Raw genomic sequence first — 20,277 nt, 5'->3', positions numbered from 1 at the left:
GGTCTGGACATCGGATGACGGTAGCATGAAGTAGGAGGAAATGGGGTCATTTGAAGCATGATTTTTGGATGATTATAGGGGGGGGGGGGGGGGTCAAAAATCGTCAAAAATCGATGACGTAATTTATGGACAGCCCCTTAGGTACTTAATTATGTTTTTTATTAAGCTTGTTCATTTGTTAATGTATTTAATGTAATGTTTGTAACAATTATAAGGAAAAAACAAACCAGTTAGAACTAGATAAACTTATTCGCGTTACTCGTAAATATTACTAGGAATCGTTGATTGAGATATCAAGTTTACTAACACATTAATTACCTGATTAAAATGGTTAATATTTCAATATATGAGAATGTTCCTGAAAAATAATCTAAATAGTAGATTGAGCAGGGTTTTTCATTACCTGTATGAAAAGTTCGTAGATTTAGTTTTTGGAAAAAAAATCAAGATAGGCTATGGAGTTTCGTTTACCTAACATTGAATCTTTTATTTATAAGTTTTATATTGTTTTTATTATGTTTAAAAACGTTAATAAATAAATTATACAATATTAAATTAAAGAGTTTTTTTATTTCTTTCAGTTACTACAGTATATATTTTGGTGAGAAGTTATACAAATCTTTGGCATAGGTAAAGTATTAAGGTTCCGTCACACAGGCGCGCTATCCGGGCGGGGCGTGAGCGTTTTATATGTAAAACACTCACCCCCCGCCCGGAAAACGCGCCTGTGTGACGAAGCCTTTATAAATTACATTTTTTTATTTAAAAAACGCGTACAACTCATAATTGATATATATCGTACAAGTCCATAAAATGTGACGTTATCTATGAAAAGGGACCTTATCGTCACAATGCCGCGCGACAATGTACGGCGCAAGCGGCATCGATAATAAGGTCCCTTTTCATAGATAATGCTCCAAATTGTCATGCATTTTGAGATTTGTTCAGTGGCAATAGTCAAATAAAAAAAATAGTGTAGCGTTTAAGCCCATTCAGGGAAAAATAGTTTAAACGGTGCCGGCTCTCCTCCTTCGGGTACTTTAGACACGTGAATCTGAAAAAAAAACAAATAGTTATGAACTATAGGTATTCTGGCAAACTCAATCTCTCAGAGAAGACTGATCCTTCGTACCTACATTTTTCAGCCGCTGTTTTCTACTTAAGAAAATAGCTTGCTAAACTACATATTAGTTAATAGGTAGCATTAGGTACCGTAGACCGGGGTGACTTTGGAAAATTTGGGGTTACTTTGATAGATTTAAAACGGCCATACAATTACCATTATTCATTATTTACTGAAAATGTTCCTGTAACTAGTTAGATTACTATATATTCATCTTCACTTACTGTAAAAAATCTCGCATAAAAATATATTATGGCTTAAAAACTAGAATTTTAAAGTCGCCCCTGCATTTGAAAGTCACCCCGTTCTACTGTAGGTATGTATTAAATAAACTTACACATTAGATATAATAATTGTGAATACAAATATGGTCAGTGATCATTCATATACTTAAACAAAACTTTCGCTATACTACCCGGTATAACCATTTTTAAGGACAATAACTTAATAATTTTTAAGGATAATATTTCATTTTTAAGGATTTTTACGGTTAATATTAAATACTAGCTGTTGCCCGCTACTTTGACTTTGGTTCCTGCCTTCGGTATCGGATCGGACAATGTGAAAATGCTCGAATGAGTTTTATAAATTAAAATATAATATGTATATTATTGACTTATATAGCACTTACCCAAGCGGGGCAGTTGTTATTCTTGAGATACTCTTCTGCTCTATTCATTGCCTCCATTTTCTCCTGAAATTATTTAAAAAAATCTTAATGACCTGTTTGTTAGCTGGTGCTGGTGCTATGCCGCGAAAGTTACAGGTGCTCCTCATACTTACTACATATGTATTTCCCCCCACCTCCTTATTTTCATTTTTTTGTTAACACACTCACCCGCAACGTGAAAAAACATATTTTGATTAATTTTTAAACAAAGAAGGAGAAGATAAGAGCTAAATATTTACCTTCTGGTTGGATTTCTTTCCGACCCACACGAAAACTCCACTTGTGTAAGCATCCAGAATATAACACTCCTAAAACAGTCAAAACAAACGCATAACATTTATTACAATATAAAAAAAATCAACAAACTTCAAATAAATAAATCATCAATACCTAGGTACAACTAATCCCATTAACGCCGCTTGCACCATTCCACTAACCCGGGGTTAACCGGTTAAACTTGTAGTTACCATGGTTAACAGTCCAATTTGACACTGGGTTAGCGGATTAATCGGTTAACTCCAGGTTAGTGGGATGATGCAAGTGGCGCTTAGAAATTAAAACTACATTAAAATTAACTTGAAACTAAACTAAATTAAAATAAAACTAAGTGAACAACGTAACAACTAAGAACCCGCCCCGCGCCCTTCCAGACGCAAAGGTGCCCATCGCGCTCGCCGCGTTGCCACGCTGGACCGCGATAGACAGCCTTTGCATCAGGAATGGCCCGGAACGAGGGTCATGACCTCCCTTTCTCAAACGCTGTCCCAATTCGCTCAAGAAAATAATAGAAACAGGGCGTATATTTGTTATTCAGTTAGGCATAACTTTTAACAAATATCGTTGTGCAGGAAACTATTGCATCTTCTCTATAACAGTTTATTCAATAAAGAGATAAAAAACAAGGAATATTTTAATATTATGTACTTACATCGGATTTAAGCTGAGATTTCCCCATAATAGGCTTGATTTCGATGGTCTTCATCTGACCAGACGCGTCGGATATTTCAAAGAGTTTCACTGCCTTCGCGACTCCAGTTTCGAACTTCTGCAGACATGAAATATTAAAAATGTTAGACTGCAGCGTTAAGTTACAAATACAAATAATTTATTATCATAAAGGTTGTAGAGTTCGACCAAGAAAAGGCTGCAGCGATTTTGATAGGCCACGCAGTGCAAGCGTTATTTTATACGTCATTATTTCATAGAAGTTTGACGTTTAAAATAACACTGTCAATGCAATCAAAATCGCTGCAGACTTTTCTTAGTCTAACCCTCCTGTGTCCCCAAGTCATTATTAGAGATGCAACGGATAGTTGTTTGGCCGGATACCGGATACCGGATACTCGGCCTGACCATCGGCCGAATATTCGGTATCCGGCCGCCGACTATTCGGCTGGTGGAACTATACGTACATTTCGGTTTTTCAGGTGCGCATTGTGCATGTTTTGACCTGTTTTGTAGTGAACGTTCGTGCGAACTCATTTCTAGGTTCGAAATGAGTGCGCGTGCAAGTGAGTGGAATGTTTAAATTGTTTTAATATAATAAACGAGTACGATTATGACCGTGACTGTTTCTTATTCCAATCTTGTTTACTCCGAAATCAAGCAATGTTACTATCCGGTATCCGGCCGGATAGTAGGCCTATATCTGGTATCAGGCCAGATGTTACAATTATGGCCGGATAGGCCGGATACCGGATAGTAACCGAATATCCGGTGCTTCTCTAGTCATTATTGTAGTTTTGAATTTGGAACCTTCTTGTATTCCATTTCAATTTAAAATTCAATTTGGATTAAATCCTTTATAATGGCCTCAGGGACTCAGGAGGATACATGTGCAGAGATATATCCGTCAGACTCCAAACTAGGCTGAGCCTGGATCTTGGAAGTCTGCAAGAATGATTGACTTCATCATTTGAGAGGAGAGAGAGAAGAGGGGTTAAAGAAGCTATGGTTATCTGTTCTATCTAACTGATTAATTTGTCTATATTCTATATGTGACATTCCACGGCAAAATATACGTTATGGCGGCTGACACTTACGTCGCATAGCGCCGCAATAATATTGGAGCGGCGTTAATAATAGCGTTAGCGCGGTTAGCGCCAACCGCCATAAGGTACCTTTACCCGTAGGAGGTCACATATTTCTTGCATATCTTTCTAATTTTATTTAAATTTTTAGTGTATATTCCCCATTCCTTTTTGTGTAATATATGTATGTTTATCCTACAAATTTTGTAAGTATTTATATCCTTTATCTTTCTGGTACCTTGTTGTACATTTTGCTGCATTTGTCATCCTCTTTTCACTCTCTCCTCCCATCTACTGAAAGGTTAACTGGAAGAGATCCCTCAAAGGGATAAGTTCACCTTTGTACTTCTTACTAATTGTTTGTTATTTTTAATGTCTTTTTGTACAACAAAGAGTTTACTACCTACTACTAATACTACTACATTTGAATGTTATTCATCATTCGAATTCCATTATTGCTGCGGCGTTCATGTCGCTGGCTGTACCTACCTATAATATCTGTCTTTTTCCTTGATACAATGAGTGACGTTCTCCTGAATCACCCTGTATATGAAATGGCGGATTGTTGCCAGTACCACAGAATAAATAATAGTACTTGGTACAGAAGACTCACTCTCTAACAAAACGCGTCTGTTACGATCAGGACAGATATGGCCGCTAGGTGGCGACAGCACCACGCGCGGCTTATGGCTATAGCCACCAAAATTGGTGTGGAACGGATATACTTGTAGCTACCTGTTGCAAAGCGTCGAAATCGCGGAGTGAGCCACGCCTGCCAGTACCATCAAGATTAAATGACACGTACCTCGTCATCCCCACCATCAGACGCAGGGGGCACGGAGTCCTTGTCTCCCGAACCCAGCGCAGCAAAGAAGTTGTTCAGCTCTTCATCGGTGGAGCTGGAATCTGAAACAAGTGAACGGATATAGAGGGTCCAGCTAGCGGCAAAAGTGCATACCCATTATAAAATTAAGAAATAAGAATGGAATTAGTCCATACAGCGGGTATGCACTTTTGCAGTTGGTTGTACCTGCATGAGAAAAAAGCTCGCTACGCTAGACATAACACCTAACGATGTCCGATAATAGTTATCTGACAAATAAAAAAAATACATACAGGGCGCCTTTACACTGTAAGGTTTGCACGCTCTGATTGACAGGGCGCCTGCGGCGCACTCCACATTGTACGAGTAATGTCGCACAAAGCGCGCTCTTACATACAGGTAGGGTTGCCAGATGGTCGGGATTTGACGGGATTCTCCCGATTTTTAGCATGTGTTCCCGATTCCCGATAATGTGAAAAATGTCCCGAAAAACAGCTTCACGTTATAAAACAATAATTTCAAGTTCCGAACTGTCGTCGAGCGAGCGAGCTGACGTAGTGCCAATAATGTAAAATATCGTTGTTTTTAATACAATTACTTCAATTTGAATGTATTTTTTTCCCGACTTAAGTCCCAAAATCCCGAAAAATTGATATTGTTTCCCCATAATAGCGCCTTTCGATCTGGCAACCCTACATACAGGGCGCCTGCGGTGCCCTTTACACTATGAGGTCCCTATAATTCAGCGAATGCACTATTTCTCGCTTCGCTCATCGTCGCTTCTAACTTTATACACTGCCAATTTACAGTTTTTTCCAAAAATAAGACAAAAATAACCCAGCGAAAGGTAATAACACCATTTTTCACTGAAAGCCTCTCATTTATTTAATGAAAACATTTCGACAAAACATACTGATGATCTGCACTCGGCCCCTCGCTAGGTAGGTACTATTCCTCGCTTAACTCGGCATCAGGTCACACCTATAGTTCGTTTTTTTTAGCATTAGAAAGAACTTGAAAGAAGGTAAGCGATCTTGACATGTCTTTTAATTGAAAAACGCTTTTTAAAAATCAGTAACTATTACTTATGAAAGTAGAAGAATATAAATGATCATATTAGATTCATAATTGTTACATATTTGCCGTAACTTATTTTTAAAATGTGTTTTTCAATTAAAAGACACATCAAGATTGTTTACCTTATTTCTAATGCTAAAAAAACGAACTATAACATTTAACTATCAAATGAGAGCTGACAAAAATTGTTAAGCGAAAATGCATTTCTTAATGCTAAGGGCTGAATAAAGTAAATACCAATGATCTGAACAACTCCTCGGCCGTTATGGTCCTGGTCGCGGATCTGGTTGGCGGCCCTGATGGCCGTGTGGCGCTCCACACTCTTCGCCTCCGCCCCCACGTACACGAACACGTCATGCCCCTTGTCCAGGATGAAGCAGTCGCCCGCGTTCATCTTGGATATGTGAGCTTCTACCTGGGAAAATACAATAACTATTAAAATTAAAATAATGCTATAAAAAAATATGCCAAAAATGTCTGACATCATTTTGGAAAAGAGCTCTTCCAAATGATAGATCGATTTCTAACAAACATAGCTAAGAATCACCACAAGGAAATTCGCTTTCATGTAAAAAAAAACCGGTACGAAATCGGTCCATCCGTTGGAGATATGTTAGACACAGACAGACAGACATTGCACACCCTCTTTTTGCGTTTGGGGTAAAAAAATAAATGACTTAATGTAGAGTCTGTGCGGAAAGAGAAGAGCCGTGGAATGTTTGGGGCTCAATACATTCCATGACTGTTCTCTTTCCGAACAGACTCTATCACGAAATGATAATGTACTGATTTAAACTTTCACGATTTTTAAACATTATTAAATTGCTCAACATTATTAATTTACCTCCGACGTTTCGAGAGGTCGGTTTCGGTTTCGGGTATCTTAAAACTCAACTACGCGATTAAGTCCCGTTGTGGAATTTAATAATGAAATGATAATGTGTCATAAATTAGAGCCAGTAGGTAGTTAAAAGTTTTACATACAAAATTTACTCGCTTTATTTTATTTAAGTACATAACAATTTTATTTTTAGCGACAAAAACTAGTACCTACTAGTAGTAGTACTAGACATAAATATTTTTTTACTAGCCCATTAAAGTGTCCCACTGCTGGGCAAAGGCCTCCCCTCTTTCCCGTCATTTGGTGGGTTCGTGTGTCTTTTAAGAAACGCCTGTATGAAATTACCTGTATGACGCGGACATTCTTCTTGCCCTTGATCTGGAACAGGCGCCGCTCCGAGCCCTCGTTTGTGGTCACTTTACTGAACCCTGATGCGTGTCCGCCGTCCAAATATCTAATCACTGAAAAAAAAAAGATTTTTTGAAATCGGGTACAGAGTTTTTAGGTAACAAACAGTCCTGTATGAAAAACAAAACAATTTGTTTGAACAGATTTACAAGTCGCAAAACATACACATACTTATACATGTTTATTTATGTACCCGTTACGTGAATGCAATTTTTTGCTGAAGTTATTACAATAAAGTGTTCTTAATGAGGCGAAAATCCTGAGTAAAAATTTCAAAAATCGATGTTTCGTACTCGACTGTTTCCTCCTCCAAAACTTACCGACAATCGGAACCAAATTTGGAAATATAAATGATTATGAAATTATCTGTGTCGGACTGTTTTGCTTTTTTGGCTAATTGATATAAGTTTTAAATATCACGCCTCTCATTGCGGCATAGTCAATTAGGCCATTATGGCCATGTTTAAAGGGCTCTAGCGCCTTAAAAAACAAAAATATCAAAAAAGCAAAAAAAAAATATTGAAAAAAACATTGCTAGAGCTTCAAAAACCACGGAGGAAACAGTTGAGTACGTTTGTATGGAGAAATGACCACTCCTGTTGCCTCTTAATTCATCACCCACTAGGGACTCACCCCGGCTTCGCACGCGTTACACAAAACTGTACCTAACAAATTATACACCTAACCTTTCCTCAAGAATCACTTTATTGACAGGTGAAAACCACATGAAAATCCGTTCAGTAGTTTTGAGTTTATCACGAACACACATATACACAAACAGACAGTCGTGGCGGGGGACTTTGTTTTATAAATAAGGTAAACAGAGGAGCTACATATTTTTTTATAACAACTGCCCTCGATTCCATTTAATATGTAGAGTTACTCTCATGTCCCATTCCTTCCTCATATTTCATACTCTGTCATTTTCTACAGAACAAAATACGTTGCCAGCGTTTTGTTGACCGAAAATTGAGATTTAAGTAAATTTAGATACTTATTAGGCTCTAATTTTTCAAAAAATAGTATTACCAGAAGTTTATACATGTAAGATTTTCTGTGTTTTTACCCCTTTATTGCCCTCTACGGCCTCTACAAAACTTTGTTTATGGAACAATTATTAAGATAAAATTTCACCTAATATTAAGCCGACCACTGACTTACAGTCCGCCGGACGATATCGGCCGGTCAGTTGTTCGAAACTGTCAAATTTTTATTCTAACGGACAGGCCGATATCGTCCGGCGGCCTGTTAGTCAGTGGTCGGCTTTAAATCTTAACCCCGTAGAAAAAAGACAAAAGTGAACGGCAAAAAAATATATGATTCCGGCCAGGATCGAACTGGCGGCCTTCTGCGTGTAAAGCAGATGTGATAACCACTACACCACGGAACCACGTGACAGTTGGTGTGAAATTTATGCTCACACGCATTGATCACTTTCACTGTCCACACCGGACTACGTTACAATAGTAATGACCAGGGCCCTGGGCTCGTTTATGTTGGTTAATATTTTTTTAATTATATCATTACCTGGTTAGATTGCTCTTAATTAATTTTGATGGTAAATATTAGCTGAGGTATTTCCGTTTTTAACAAAATTGCCAAGGATAGCATGATAATTTCATAGATAGTTAGACCAAGATAAGCAAGCAGCGATTTTGATGGCCCAGACTGTGCAAGTGTTATTGCGTTATTGGATGAGTATCACGCCAGTCCGGTGTGCGAGCGGGACATCGCGGGGGCTCGTATCTTAGTACTGTCTCGCTCACACACCGGAGCAGGTTAAGTGCGTATTACTAGGCTTGAAATATTCGAGAAACATCTGGCTCTCATAAGTCATCACCCTGGACCTCCCTGTGCTGTATAGAGGCACAGTTGAAACGACTTTCGTCCAAATTGACGGACAACATACCCATATGTAGACAAAAACATTTCTGTTGGTACTATGGCGTTTCTGCTTAAGCTATTGGAAACCGCGTATTACTTAGGTACTAGTCTTGTATTAGTGTATCAGAGTATTTCCGCTGTGAAAAAATTTAATTCATTTAAATAATATAACCCTATTAGGTACTTACTAGGCTTGAAGTAATCCAGAAACCAGCTGGCTCTCATAACCCTGGACCTCCCTGTGCTGTATAGCGGCTCCGTTGAAACGGCTTTCGTCCAGATTGACCGACAACATACCCACCCACATGTAGACACTAAAACAATTCCTGTAGGTACTAAAATAGTATCTGCTCTAAGCTATATAGGAAACCGCGTATTACTTACTAGGCTCGAAGTAATCCAGAAATACCTGGCTCTCATAACCCTGGACCTCTTTGTGCTGTATAGCGGTTCCGTTGAAACGGCTTTCGTCCAGATTCACCGACAACATACCCACCCACATGTAGACACTAAAACAATTCCTGTAGGTACTAAAATAGTATCTGCTCTAAGCTATATGAAACCGCGTATTACTTACTAGGCTTGAAGTAGTCCAGAAACACCTGGTTCTCATAACCCTGGACCTCTCTGTGCAGTATAGCGGCCTCGTTGAAACGGGCTTCATCCAGATTGACGGACAACATACCTACCCACATGTAGACACTAAAACTATTCATGTAGGTACTAAAATAGTATCTGCTCTAAGCAATAGGAAACCGCGTATTACTTACTAGGCTTGAAGTAATCCAGAAACAGCTGGCTCTCATAACCCTGGACCTCCCTGTGCTGTATAGCGGCTCCGTTGAAACGGGCTTCGTCCAGATTGACGGACAAGATGCCTACCCACATGAAGACACTAAAACAATTTCTGTAGGTACTAAAATAGTATCTGCTCTAAGCAATAGGAAACCGCGTATTACTTACTAGGCTTGAAGTAATCCAGAAACACCTGGCTCTCATAACCCTGGACCTCTCTGTGCTGTATAGCGGCTCCGTTGAAACGGGCTTCGTCCAGATTGACGGACAAGATGGCCGCCGCGCCCTTCTCGTCCTGAGAGCTCTCGCGGCCCAGCCAGAAGTGCACATCGTAGCTCAGGGACGATGGGACGCCTGATGTCTGTAAATATGTTTTTTTTAAATTATAATAATAATAACTCAGCCTATATACGTCCCACTGCTGGGCACAGGCCTCTCAAGCGCGAGAGGGCTTGGGCTATAGTCCCCACGCCCGCCCAATACGGATTGGGGACTTCACATACACCTTTGAATTTCTTCGCAGATGTATGCAGGTTTCCTCACGATGTTTTCCTTCACCGAAAAACTAGTGATAAATATCAAATGATATTTCGTACATAAGTACAGAAAAACGAGTTTTTTTTTTGGTTACTGTAATTCTTCTTTCTCGTTTCCTCATGACCGAGGGTCGCGAGTCGCGACCACATGAGGCCATTGTTTTGTGCACAGAATTGAGAGCATCCTGCACGATTTTTCGCCGCGTCATCCTAATAGTAGGCGCCTGTGGAAGTGTGGAGGTCTTCTTTATAAAATACACAGCTCTAAACCTATAGTGTGTATATTGATTGTGACAGATACAGATAGTGAGTATTGTAATCAAAGATTTTTTAAAGATATACTTACTGAGTCTGAAACTATTTTTTTAAGTTTAGCCATGTTTCTGCGACGTAAATAAGTATCTAGTTATTAATGTCAGTATGTATTTATTTATGTATTGTTTAATGTGTATGTGTATTTGTTAATGTGTGTTGTGTAGACAACTTTTACTACCTAATAAGATTGGTCGAAATGTATACAGCAGGCAATTTTTGCGTGTTTGGCCTGTCATAAACCTAGCGAAATAATAAATTTAACTAATAAAGGGTCATCCATTAATTACGTCACACGAATTTCTTGGTTTTTTGACCCCTCCCCCCCTCCTTGTCACACTTGGTCACATTTGGCAAACCCCTCCCCCCTGGTGTGACGTCACATTTCTTCAAAGAAATCGGCAAATATTTATTTAATATTTTATCGAAATATTTTTGATAAAAGAAATATTAGTAATTTTATAACCCAAAACTGATTAAGAAATGAAATTAAACGAATAAAAACGATTATCGTTTCAAAAACTTTTTATTTAACTGTATAGCGAATAAAATAATGCAAATAAATTTTCGATTACTGATGAAGTTAAAGTGACGTCACAAAGTTTGTGACTCCCTCCTCCCCCTAGTTACAACATGTCACATTTTCTTGACCCCCTCCCTCCCCCTAAACGTGTGATGTAATTAATGGATGACCCCTAAGTATAACATAAAAAACCCAAAACAAATAAACGTTCAATATACCTTTAGGACAATGTAAGAGTCGCCGCTATAAAACTTCCCGTGATTACTCGGGGCAACGGGCACGGGCTGAAAATTCTGAAAAAAAAACAAAAAAAAAAAACTTAGTTATAATAAAAATTGTCCAAAAGTGTGCAAAAACATTTTCAATTAAGGCAAACATATGTCCTTATTTTTTTCTTTTTTTGCAAACGCCTCAACGGAAAAATAATTTTGATAATAAATCAATAAATTCCGAGAATAACGTATGGCACCCATATACCAAATATTATCTTTGTTCTGATGGTGATCAATCTTCTTCTTCCTCGCGTTCTCTCGGCATTCAGCCACGGCTCATGGGAGCCCGGGGTCCGCTTGGCAACTAATCCCAAGAATTGGCGTAGGCACTAGTTTTTACGAAAGAGACTGCCATCTGACCTTCCAACCCAGAGGGTAAACTAGGCCTTATTGGGATTAGTCCGGTTTCCTCACGATGTTTTCCGTCACTGAATAAAGCGACTGGTAAATATCAAATTATATTTCGTACATATTAAGTTCCGAAAAACTAATGATGGTGACCAATAAGTTGACTAATTAACACATTAGTGTGATTAAAGGATAATTAAGGAAAAATAAATGAGCATAATGAGTTTGGCCTTGTAATTAATGTTGTTATCGATACTCATTTACAAAATGCCATTAGTGCACTCGTGAGAATGAGTTAGATTGTTGAATAGGTATTGTTATTTCACTTCTATTTTAGGATGTTACACGATTCGATAGGTAGAGTATGGAAGTGCCACTATAAATGACAAACTACAACCAATGATATTACTTGATAACAAGTAATTTGCAAACAGTCTGGATCTCGTCTCGAGTGATGTAGAAGTTAATCTGTTAATGATTCTAATCTAAAACTAATAAATAAATTAAGAATTAATGAAAAAATAAAATAGGAGCTTGCTCCGACTCTATAAATTAAATTTCAAACTACCACCAATGATATTACTTGATAACAAGTAATTTGCAAACAGTCTGGATCTCGTCTCAAATAATGTTAGTAATGTAGAAATTAATTTAAATATGATTCTAATCTAAAACGAATAAATAAATTAAGAATTAATGAAAAAAATAAAATAGGAGCTTGCTCTGACTCTATAAATTAAATTTCAAACTACAACAAATGATATTACTTGATAACAAGTAATTTGCAAACAGTCTGGATCTCGTCTTAAGTAATGTAGTTAATATAAAAAAAATGCAAACTCGGAAATGTGTCCATAATAATATTATTTCGTTATATTATATTTGGTTGATTGCAATGTATTACCCATGTCCACTTTACGCTTTATGCCATGATAGGTTTTTCCTTTTAGTAACTAAGTTTGATAAGAAAAATATTAAAATACATTTATGTATTTAGCATGGTTATCAGAAATCAATTTCACCCTTTAAACTTTATTCAATTTCAATATTTATTTCAGACTGCATATGAATTTTATTATGACTTTATGATTTTTTTTTCAATATTTGGCTGTCCGTACGGAAATATTTTTATAAATAAGTTACCTAGGTATTATAGAGTATTGTAAATTGTATAATATTTATATTTACCTCGATCCTCCATGTTTCTAGTCCCTCCTTTTTCCCACAGTTAGTGAATGCAGCGTGGGGTTCCGGCATTTCCTGAATTCAGATAAAAAATGTTAAAATAACATTAAATAACACTAGACCCCATAGTGTAGTGTCCCTGCCGGTGAGTAAGGTTGCCAGAGCTCAAAGAGGGTGCGGAGTGTTAGGGTCGGCAACGCGCATGTAACACCACAGGAGTTGCAGGCGCCCATATGCTACGGAGACTGCTTACCATTAGGCGGGCCGTATGCTTGTTTGCCACCGACGTAGTTTAAAAAACATGTTGAAAACCAACTGAAAGGAGCCTAAGATCTTAACAATATTAAGTTTATTTCCTGGGTCCAAGTTTAAAATTAAAATACTCTATTCAAAAAAATAAAGTCAAAAAATAACAAACCTCAATATCTCCCATTTTGCACAGGTATTTTGAACTATTTTTTGTGTTTAACTAAGTGTGTAGGTATATAAAACTAAATATACAACTCCCTCGACACAGGTTAGTAACAAACTAAATACATTCCATGGTTTGTTTTACGTTTTATACTTTATCATAAGTACCTCCAGCCGTTACTTGAAATATATTGAACCTTAAAGCAAACACATAAAGTCCACTATTCATCAGTTAAAAGTGCTGGTAGACGTATGAACTTGATAAGTTAAAATGTTTGCACATAATTATTCATATCGACTCGCGATTAGGGAAAATGAGAGTTTACATATGGGTATTAAACCTGTAGTTAATATAATATTTTACGGGCGGGACTAAGGACAATACGTGCCTATGTCAAAAATTTACAGGGCCATATGTACTGTAAAACGTTTTGTACGCTAGACGTACGTGTACATGATGCTTACTATACAATGTAGTGCAAAATTATTTTCCATCGTATTTTCTCGGAAACGTTCGTATTTGTCATGCTACTTCAGTCAACCTCAGTATCTTTTTGTACCGAAACTGACTGAAATAGCAAGACACGTTCGTACGTTACCGTGAAAATACGATGGAAAATAATTATGCTCTACATCTGGAGCCCCCGTTCAAGACACTCTACTGTAACGGCTGTGTAACTACGGAACCCTACACTGAGCATGGCCTGACATGCTCTTGGCCGGTTTTTATTATTATAAGAGTTAGGGCCGAAAAAATATATTTTGTAATGTTAATACCTACCTCGGAATGGACGTTTGTATGGAGAAGTGGACGTGAGCGGACTTCCACTTAGCATATTGAGGCAACATTTACGCCTTGACGACCTTCGTTAATAGAGTACAAAATAGCCATTGTTTACTCCTATTTACAATTTTCTAAATTGCGTTTTAAAAGTGCTCAAGATTGCATACACAATATACTTAGAATAAGATTTTGTACCTGGGTATTTTCACTTAGAAGTGTACCATTTACTTTTTTCGAAAATCCATCAATTTTTGGGTTATTTCCACTCAGAATCATGAGGACTATCGATTAAAAAAGAAAAAATAATGTGTTCCAAAAAAATGACAGTTTTATAACGCATTTTCACATACATTTTGTATGGACCGTTACAAAAGTGACAACCAAAATTTGTATGAAAAACTGGGGACACTTTTTTTCTTTGTGTCATTCAATAGTACTGGTGATTCTGAGTCTAAGTAACCCAAAAGTTGATGGTTTTCCGAAATAAAGTAAATGGTACCGTTTTTTGCTGAAAGCCCTCACCTATATTGTCTATGTGTATAGCATGGTGTGCAAATACATGGTAAAATAGGCAAATATAAACTTACTGAAATATTATCTTGCGTTACTTAAATTGAGGAAGATTGTAAACAACAGATAACTGGTATCCTTCACGTCTCTTGACTCACTAAATGGCAAATGGCCTACCAGTTGAATGTGGACTGGGTATTTTCAAACGATTACATGAGTAATCTTTTCCTGATTAACAATGTATTTGTTTAATTGGGGAGTTTGCCGCGTTAGGTTTACCGGATACTATAATCATACAAAATGACAATTTATTGACCGAGCGATAGCGAAGGTCTTCCTTTCAGCTTGGACAAAAATGCTTTCGTATGTCCGGATCTCCTCTGCCAGTCACATTTGTATAGATATTTATGCGCGTTTTGTATAGTACATACTGGTGACTGTATTGTATCTTATCCAGCGGGACTAGTCGCTCTGTGAGCTGACATTGACTCCGCCATTTAAAAAAAAAACTTATTAAACGACAAAAAAACATACATGAACGAACCTCGCGAGGAAACACCTTTTATGACAATGATGACAAACACATAGGAAATACCTACTTCATTCATAACAATGACTCACGACTATAGGCTGTACGTGTCAGTAGGAGAGTTGAGGTGAATGATCTCACAGCTACATAGACTCACATTTAATTGGTTTCAAGCACAGCAAGTACGATTATCGGCCCTATTCGAACTTTAAAATACGTCAGTTAATAGATCTAGAAACGATATGGATTAGATATGCCAGTGTCCAATGTGACGTTTCTTCAAACAAAAACGTCACTTTTGACACTGACACATCTAATCCATATCGTTTCTAGATCTATTAATTGACGTAAGTATCTTAAAGTTCGAATCGGGCAGTATGTCTCGGTTGCCGTCGAGACGGCGGGGTCTTGGTGTGCCGAGGCCAAAGCCTTTATAATAGTTCGATTTTTTAGCATTAGAAAAAAGGTAAACAACATTTAGGTTTAGACATGATAATTCCCTAATTGTGCTATAATGTATGTATTTAACTTTGTAATAAAAGTAAAAACGAAAAACAATCTTGACGTGTCTTTTTATTGAAAAAAACTTTTGAAAAATAAGTCACGGCAAATATGTAACAATTATGAATCATATACGATTATTTACATTCTTTTGCTATCGTAAGTATTAGTTACTGATTTTTAAACAGCGTTTTTCAATCAAAAGACCCGTCAAGATCGCGTAGTCTTTTTCTTATGCTAAAAAAACGAACTATAAGGATATAGGGCCTAGTGAGTATTATATTCTTTGATATAGGGCGACGCTTAAGGGAAAGGGGCTGCGACCCTCACTCTGGTTCTTTCCTTATCCAATAGATATCACTGGCCATTCAGCGAGGTAATGACGCCAGCATTTTTGACACATTTGGTCCGGGGGATAATCAGAGTGGGGGCCCAAGTAACATTTTAGTCCTATAATTTTAGTTTTTATCGCTAAAAGCTTGTATAGACGTCGTATTAAGGTTTCAGAGATGACCACCTGTCGTATAAAAGCGCTTGGCAACACCTTTTTGCTCTATAGGCTTATACAGCTAATATATTCTATAAGCAATTGATGTAAAGGTTTACATCATCATTTTATAGAGCCGTTACAGGCGTGTACTATAACAGGTTCAAATATAATCACTATACAGCAATATTACTGTATAATAGTATTTGGAATCACTTTTATGCAACTAATTTGCGCTATTAAGGTTCCCTGCCAAGCCGCTATAGTTTTGTGTTTTAATAGTGACAAAAACCCAACTATACAACGATTTTAGGATATAGTGGCTTTAGAGATGACTGCTATAGTACATAATACTTTAGTAGTTTGCGCTATTAAGGTTCCCTGCAAGCCGCTATAGTTTTGTGTTTTAACAGTGAGAAAAACCCAACTATACAACGATTTTAGGATATAGTGGCTTTAGAGATCACTGCTATAGTACATAATACTTTAGTAGTTTGCGCTATTAAGGTTCCCTGCAAGCCGCTATAGTTTTGTGTTTAAACAGTGACAAAAACCCAACTATACAACGATTATAGGATATAGTGGCTTTAGAGATCACTGCTATAGTACATAATACTTTAGTAGTCATATGAACACTATTATAGAACTGTTTTGCTCTATAGTAGCGTTTTTGGGACATATTTATAGCGTTAAAAAGCGCTTTAGTAGTTTTTAAATCCCTATTATATCTCATCGCTGTAAACGTCACAATGACTCTTTTATATCACAAAACTGTTGTATAGTGGTTTTGTTTTTTCTTTTAAAAGACAACAGCGTTATAGCTGAGTTTTTATGTCTTTTATAAACCGAGTTAGATACATAAAGGTAGAAAACGACTACTTGTAAATGATCAATTTGATCTGTAATGGCTACTTATATCTTGCTTATATAAGTTCAGGCCTAAGCCACATAATGTGGTTCCGTACAAAATATTTTTATATTTTAATGAATTGATAAAAAAGACCCCAGTGATATTAGTGATTGTAGGTGAGATTTATCATCAATGATTTAATACAAGCATAAAATCGTGACGGTTTAGATATTTATCGACATCCATTATTAGCACATTTTTTTTACCAATCTCATTGAAAAAGGAAACAACAGTAATGACTACATCTAAATTAAAAAAAAATCCTATATCTTTCTAAAGAGTTTGTAGGTGCAACTGGGTCACAGCAAAATTCTTTTGGAACCCTAATTTTAATCATGATGGCGGTGAATATTTCGTCCTAAGTTCTATAGTTAGCCTATAAAAGCGTCGGATTTACTTCTTGGCTGTATAGTACCCAAGTAGCACAGATTAGCTGTACAGCAGCCGCATAATGAAGTACGAATACGCTTGAAGCTGGAATATAAAAACTGCATAAGAGCTGTATAAGCGTCTTTTCAGCTTTTATAACTCTTAAATGGGCACAAATTAGGCAGCCTTAAGTTCACATAGCTACTCAAGAGCGTTGTAGCAGCAATTTAACGGAATTATAAGGGGTAACAGGAGTTATAAGAGGTGTATATTGGCTGGGTAAGAGACCACCAGTTACCCTTTATTCAGCTAATATGTCACATGTGCGCCCTAATACCGGGAAAGATTGACGTTGGGCTGAATAAAAGATAATTAATAACATACTTTTACACCTCTGCCTTAAAAATCAGCTATTATATTTAGTATAGTGACGACGAACGCAGAGGTGAACATATTTATATTGAAGCAAAAACGTTAAGCGCAACGACACCTTAAGTCATTTTTTAAAGTGTTTAGTTAAATGTTTGTACATGATCTTTTATATATTAATGCGAGTAAGATGTTTGGGAATGCAAGTTTATTGACATTATATATATACATTATCTAAGAAAATTTCAGTGCGCCACGAAAATAATCAGTATTTATTTAAATTAATGATATAAATAAGCTATGTGTAAAAACTATTTCAGTGGTTCGGACAGAATTATGAGATAAAAAGTTAATAATACGTTATAGGAAGTACTAAACTAATGATTTAGGTTAAGAACTCAGGCACAAAACCATATTGTTACCCTTAAAAGTTGGAAAAGCTATTTCAATTTTGTAGGTTATATACAATAAAATGGCGGTCAATGTTAAAAAGCAACGTGAACCGTTAAAATTCTTATATGCAGCATACGACTGTTATATATCCCACTATAAAGTCCAAGTCGTTATTTCGATACACTAGTGAACCTCTAAACAGTTATAAGGCATCTTATGAACGTTTTAACAGCCGCTATGCAGACAGTCCCAATGGTAGTATAATAGGCTGCTTAGCGGTAAACATGTTCAGCGCTAAGCCGTATTATGCGCCACACGTGTTCGATTATACGTCTATTGGTTTCATAATAGTTCACTCGTTCTCCCTTATAATAAGTCAGCGAAATAAAAGCTGCTTTAGCGGTAAACATGTTCAGCTATAAGCTGTATTATGCGTCCCATGTGTTCCATTTATACGTCTATTGGCTTCATATTAGTTCACTCGTGCTCCCTTAAAAGTCAGCGTAATAAAAGCTGCTTAGCGGTAAACATGTTCAGCGATAAGCTGTATTATGCGCCACGTGTGTTCCGTTATACGTCTATTGGCTTCATAATAGTTCATTCGTGCTTCCTTAAAAAGTCAGCGTAATAAAAGCTGCTTAGCTGTAAACACGTTCAGCGATAAGCTGTATTATGCGCCACATGTGTTCCATTATACGTCTATTGGCTTCATATTAGTTCACTCGTGCTCCCTTAAAAGTCAGTGTAATAAAAGCTGCTTAGTGGTAAACATGTTAAGCGACAAGCTGTATTATGTGCCACATGTGTTCCATTATACGTCTATTAGCTTCATAATAGTTCACTTGTGCTCCCTTAATAAGTCAACGTAATAAAAGTCCACAATTACCTCCTTATACAGCACATGGCGTAATTTTATCCACTAAACAGACCTTATAACGGTTAAAGCATTTGATAACCCTTAAAGCTGTATAGGGTCGTAGCAAATATACCTTTATATCACTCTTTGCGTATTAATGGTAGTTTTCAGAGCCGTAATGCAGCTTTTAATCAGCCCTAAGCTATATAAATATCACTGAGATCTATTATACAGCTGTAGGACCACGAGTGTGCTCTTATAAGTGTCTTAATACGCACAGAGCGTTAGATAGAACTAAAAGTGAGTAGTTATAGAGCTATCTGTGCTACTTGGGTAGTAACTATGGTGAATATCATAATATTTTATTAAATTATTTTATTAAAAACATAAATAAATCGAGGGGGCATTTAAAATTCCTCATTAACCTAATACTATTCTAACGGTAAAACTTCCGTCCCATATACTTTTTGCACTAAAGACCGAATTATTCGACATCTAAATGGCGCATATTAATATAACGTCTTTATTTATCACCATTTTACTTAGTACCGTTTTTGTGAAGTAAACACACAACAAGTAGTAAAGGAACTATGAATTCTACAATAGTATAAAAAAGCACTATAATAGAATATCAAATACTACTATAGTATAAAACAAGCACTATAATGGAATCTCAAATGCTACTATAGTATAAATTAACACTATAATGGCGTTTCTGACAACAAATTAGCACAAGAGTCATGCATTACATCACTTTTATAGACCTAAAACGTCACGGCTGACACTGCTACAGGTCTACTATATCACTGAATGGCACTAAAGATGCGCCATTTCGGCTTTATACAACCTTCTTAGGTCTTTTATAGGACCTTAGGTGGTATTTAGGAAACGTTCTATTGACCACTATAGTACCACAAATTGTTACTTGGGGGGTAATATTATATTTGTTAAGTCATTCAGCTTTAGGTTTATTTTAATTTATACGTAATTTGTATGTTTAATTGTTACATTTCTATTTATTCATAATTTGTTGTAAATTACATGTAAAAATACGCAAGTATAACACTGATTGACTAGCACGTGATTATTTCGCGGATTAGTAAAAGTACAGTAATATTTTTTTTCACCTTTTAGTTTTCCGGCCATTCATGGTACAGGGAAGCTGTTGGAACAGAGAATATATAAAAGTTTGGGTCACCTCACCATTTAGCTAACAATTTCATTTCAGTTTGACAGTTGAGAGTTGAGAGAGCGACTGATCTGTGACAGTGACGGTTGACTAATCATATATGTGTGCGGTGGTATAGGTACCTAGCTATATATTATACTAC

The 20,277-nt window shown here is 36.8% G+C and overlaps 2 protein-coding genes and 1 non-coding gene across 5 annotated transcripts in view; 1 reads left to right on the top strand and 2 right to left on the bottom strand.

Moving 5' to 3' along the window:
• The window catches only part of LOC134802393 (uncharacterized), a 329,661-nt gene that overhangs the window by 165,459 nt on the left and 143,925 nt on the right, over nucleotides 1-20,277 (top strand). The window lies entirely within an intron of this gene.
• Nucleotides 900-20,092, bottom strand: LOC134802397 (gelsolin-like). Of its 3 annotated transcripts, none has more exons than XM_063775042.1 (12): nucleotides 20,074-20,092; nucleotides 12,831-12,902; nucleotides 11,241-11,315; nucleotides 10,283-10,411; nucleotides 9,820-10,012; nucleotides 6,910-7,025; nucleotides 5,961-6,138; nucleotides 4,629-4,729; nucleotides 2,722-2,838; nucleotides 2,033-2,101; nucleotides 1,755-1,817; nucleotides 900-1,054 (listed from the first exon to the last, which is right to left on the bottom strand). In XM_063775042.1, exons 2-12 carry the CDS (start codon nucleotides 12,897-12,899, stop codon nucleotides 983-985), a joined length of 1,182 nt encoding a protein of 393 aa, XP_063631112.1. In that variant the 5' UTR covers nucleotides 12,900-12,902; nucleotides 20,074-20,092; the 3' UTR covers nucleotides 900-982. The 3 variants fall into 3 exon arrangements, with proteins under 3 accessions (XP_063631112.1, XP_063631111.1, XP_063631113.1); XM_063775041.1 differs by lacking the exon at nucleotides 20,074-20,092 and adding an exon at nucleotides 13,246-13,332; XM_063775043.1 differs by lacking the exons at nucleotides 10,283-10,411; nucleotides 20,074-20,092 and adding an exon at nucleotides 13,246-13,326.
• Trnav-uac (transfer RNA valine (anticodon UAC)) lies at nucleotides 8,290-8,362 on the bottom strand. The gene has a single exon. It is a non-coding gene; the product is annotated as a tRNA-Val (tRNA).

Source organism: Cydia splendana, chromosome 24 (genome assembly GCF_910591565.1).
Source record: "Cydia splendana chromosome 24, ilCydSple1.2, whole genome shotgun sequence".
Lineage (NCBI taxonomy): Eukaryota > Metazoa > Arthropoda > Insecta > Lepidoptera > Tortricidae > Cydia > Cydia splendana.
This window is presented reverse-complemented; position numbering and strand designations above follow the sequence as displayed.

Bases quoted from the DNA above. Each gene is read 5' to 3' on its own strand.
- LOC134802397 (XM_063775041.1), bottom strand. The intron at 11,316-12,830 runs GTAAATATAAAT...TTTTTTTTTCAG, and splicing joins TAGAAACATGGAGGATCGAG to AATTTTCAGCCCGTGCCCGT. The intron at 4,730-5,960 runs GTATTTACTTTA...CACTTGTTTCAG, and splicing joins AGGAGTTGTTCAGATCATTG to ATTCCAGCTCCACCGATGAA.